Source organism: Calidris pugnax, unplaced genomic scaffold (assembly GCF_001431845.1).
Source record: "Calidris pugnax isolate Ruff unplaced genomic scaffold, ASM143184v1 scaffold225, whole genome shotgun sequence".
NCBI lineage: Eukaryota > Metazoa > Chordata > Aves > Charadriiformes > Scolopacidae > Calidris > Calidris pugnax.
Window position 1 is genome coordinate 678368 of NW_015091072.1, and position 2411 is coordinate 680778.

General features: G+C 54.2%; 1 protein-coding gene across 1 annotated transcript in view; it reads right to left on the reverse strand.

Annotated features, from left to right (window-relative positions):
* Nucleotides 1–2410, reverse strand: part of GAPDH (glyceraldehyde-3-phosphate dehydrogenase) — a gene marked incomplete at its 5' end in the record, with an annotated part of 3071 nt that extends 661 nt beyond the window's left edge. The window contains 9 exons of the mRNA XM_014957084.1: nucleotides 24–121; nucleotides 291–374; nucleotides 616–694; nucleotides 837–988; nucleotides 1138–1219; nucleotides 1334–1449; nucleotides 1628–1718; nucleotides 1797–1903; nucleotides 2165–2410. Coding sequence (XP_014812570.1) covers nucleotides 24–121; nucleotides 291–374; nucleotides 616–694; nucleotides 837–988; nucleotides 1138–1219; nucleotides 1334–1449; nucleotides 1628–1718; nucleotides 1797–1903; nucleotides 2165–2410 — 1055 coding nt within the window. The remainder of the gene's footprint in view (nucleotides 1–23; nucleotides 122–290; nucleotides 375–615; nucleotides 695–836; nucleotides 989–1137; nucleotides 1220–1333; nucleotides 1450–1627; nucleotides 1719–1796; nucleotides 1904–2164) is intronic.
* Nucleotide 2411: the final 1 nt, after the last annotated feature.

The window sequence follows — 2411 nt, forward strand, 5'->3', positions numbered from 1 at the left end:
ACCACCCCCCAGGCTGCACCCACCAGGAAACCAGCTTGACGAAATGGTCGTTCAGTGCAATGCCAGCACCCGCATCAAAGGTGGAGGAATGGCTGTCACCATTGAAGTCACAGGAGACAACCTGTAACAGAGGGGAAATTGTAACCCATACGGTTACCCACAGAAGTGCCCAAACCAGGATCCCAGCAAGGCTGCTCCCACCAGAAAAAAAAAAAAAAAAAAAAAAAAGACAACCACCAAAAAGAGGCAAGCACCAACAACCACAGGCCAAGGGAGCAGGAGTTACTTACCTGGTCCTCTGTGTATGCCAGGATGCCCTTCAGGGGACCATCAGCAGCAGCCTTCACTACCCTCTTAATGTCATCATATGTGGCCTGGGAAGAGAGACGCATTTAAGATGGTCAGGTGCTGACTCACACAAAATGTCTGCCGGGGGAGGGAAGACACATGGGAGCATCGTGGCAGCAGTCATGCATGGCAGGCACTGTCTTCACCAAGATCAAATCTTTTTAGGGAAGGGATGAATGCAGAGAGGGCAATTCCAGGTAAAAAGGAGTTTAGAGGAAATCAGGGACAGGTCTGGAGGGTTGTTAAGGCCTTGTCCACAGCACTTACCGCTTTTTCCAGACGGCAGGTCAGGTCCACGACAGAGACATTGGGGGTTGGCACACGGAAAGCCATTCCAGTAAGTTTCCTGTGAGAGACAGGAGTCAGCAGGGAACAGCACCTGGCACCGCTCTGCCAGCCCTCCATTTTGCTAGGGAGGGATCAGAGGCAGCCAGGCAGCAGCAGCTGCCACCTCCTGACACCCAAAGAGGGATAAGGACAACACTCACCCATTGAGCTCAGGAATGACTTTTCCCACAGCCTTAGCAGCCCCAGTAGATGCTGGGATAATGTTCTGAGCAGCACCTCTGCCATCCCTCCACATCTTCCCAGAGGGCCCGTCCACTGTCTTCTGTGTGGCTGTGATGGCATGGACAGTGGTCTGGGAAAAGGAAGCACAGGAGTAAAAACACAGCCAACGCTCTCCAGAGAAAGCATCCTAGGCAACTCCTCCCCATCCCAGGGGACACCAGGAGATGCTTTTCCTTTTGCATGAAAGGCACCCTCCTGAGCAGAAAGCTCCAGACCTACCATGAGACCCTCCACGATGCCAAAGTTGTCATGGATGACCTTGGCCAAGGGCGCCAGGCAGTTAGTTGTGCAAGAGGCATTGCTGCAGAAGAGAGAGAAGCTCATCAGCCACTGGCAATACATCTACAGAAGTGAGACGAGACCCCACGCAGCTGGTGGGACCTCCAGGCCAGAAAGCATCTTCCTCTCTCCTTACCTGACAATTTTCAGAGACTTATCATACTTCTCATGGTTGACACCCATGACGAACATGGGAGCATCAGCTGAGGGGGCAGAGATGATGACACGCTTAGCGCCACCCTTCAGGTGAGCCTGGAAAAAAAGAAAGATTCTGGGTTATCTAATCTCCAACAGCTCACTTAGATAACCTCCCTCCCTTTCTCTCATCCCCATCTCTTCCTCATTTTGAGGAACTCTGTACATTATACATGGTGATGTCCCCCACAGGCAGGAGCAGTGGTACCCCTTCTCCCATGTGTGGCATACTCACCCCAGCCTTATCCATGGTGGTGAAGACACCAGTGGACTCCACAACGTATTCAGCACCAGCATCTCCCCACTTGATGTTGCTGGGGTCACGCCTGAGAAAGGAGAAAAGTTGTGAGTCTCTGCGAGACACTTGCTTGCACCCCCCCAAAAAAGGTGAACGAGATACTTACTCCTGGAAGATGGTGATAGCGTTCCCATTAATCACAAGTTTCCCATTCTCAGCCTTCACAGTGCCCCGGAAGTGACCATGAGTAGAGTCATATTTGAACATGTAAACCTAATAAGGAAAGAGAAAGAGGGGTGAGGGGGAAGGTCAGGCACCCCAGCTGCCATCTCCCCAACCCTTGCTCTTGCCTACACCGCAATCTCAGCTCCCCACCTCCTCAGTGACCTTGTCCAGCTGCCGCACTGTACGTGCCTGGTGTTGAACCTCCCAGCCCTGTGCTTCTTCCCCCCCCCACCCGTTTTTCCTAGGAAGGTGCTAGAACAGAGCCAGAGGAGCTCTCCGCCCGGAGGGGGGCACTGCAAGACAACTCACCATGTAGTTCAGATCAATGAAGGGATCGTTGATGGCCACCACTTGGACTTTGCCAGAGAGGATAGCAGCCCGGGTGACCAGGCGGCCGATGCGGCCAAATCTGGGTGGGAAGAGAGAGAGGAGAGAGAGACACGTTGGGTGAGGAGGAGCGACATGGAGCCTGCCGGGGCTGGCCACGGCCCCGCCGCCTTTCCCTTGGGAGCATCCGCCGCTCCTTGCCCCGCGGGGCGGGCGGGCAGACGTGGGG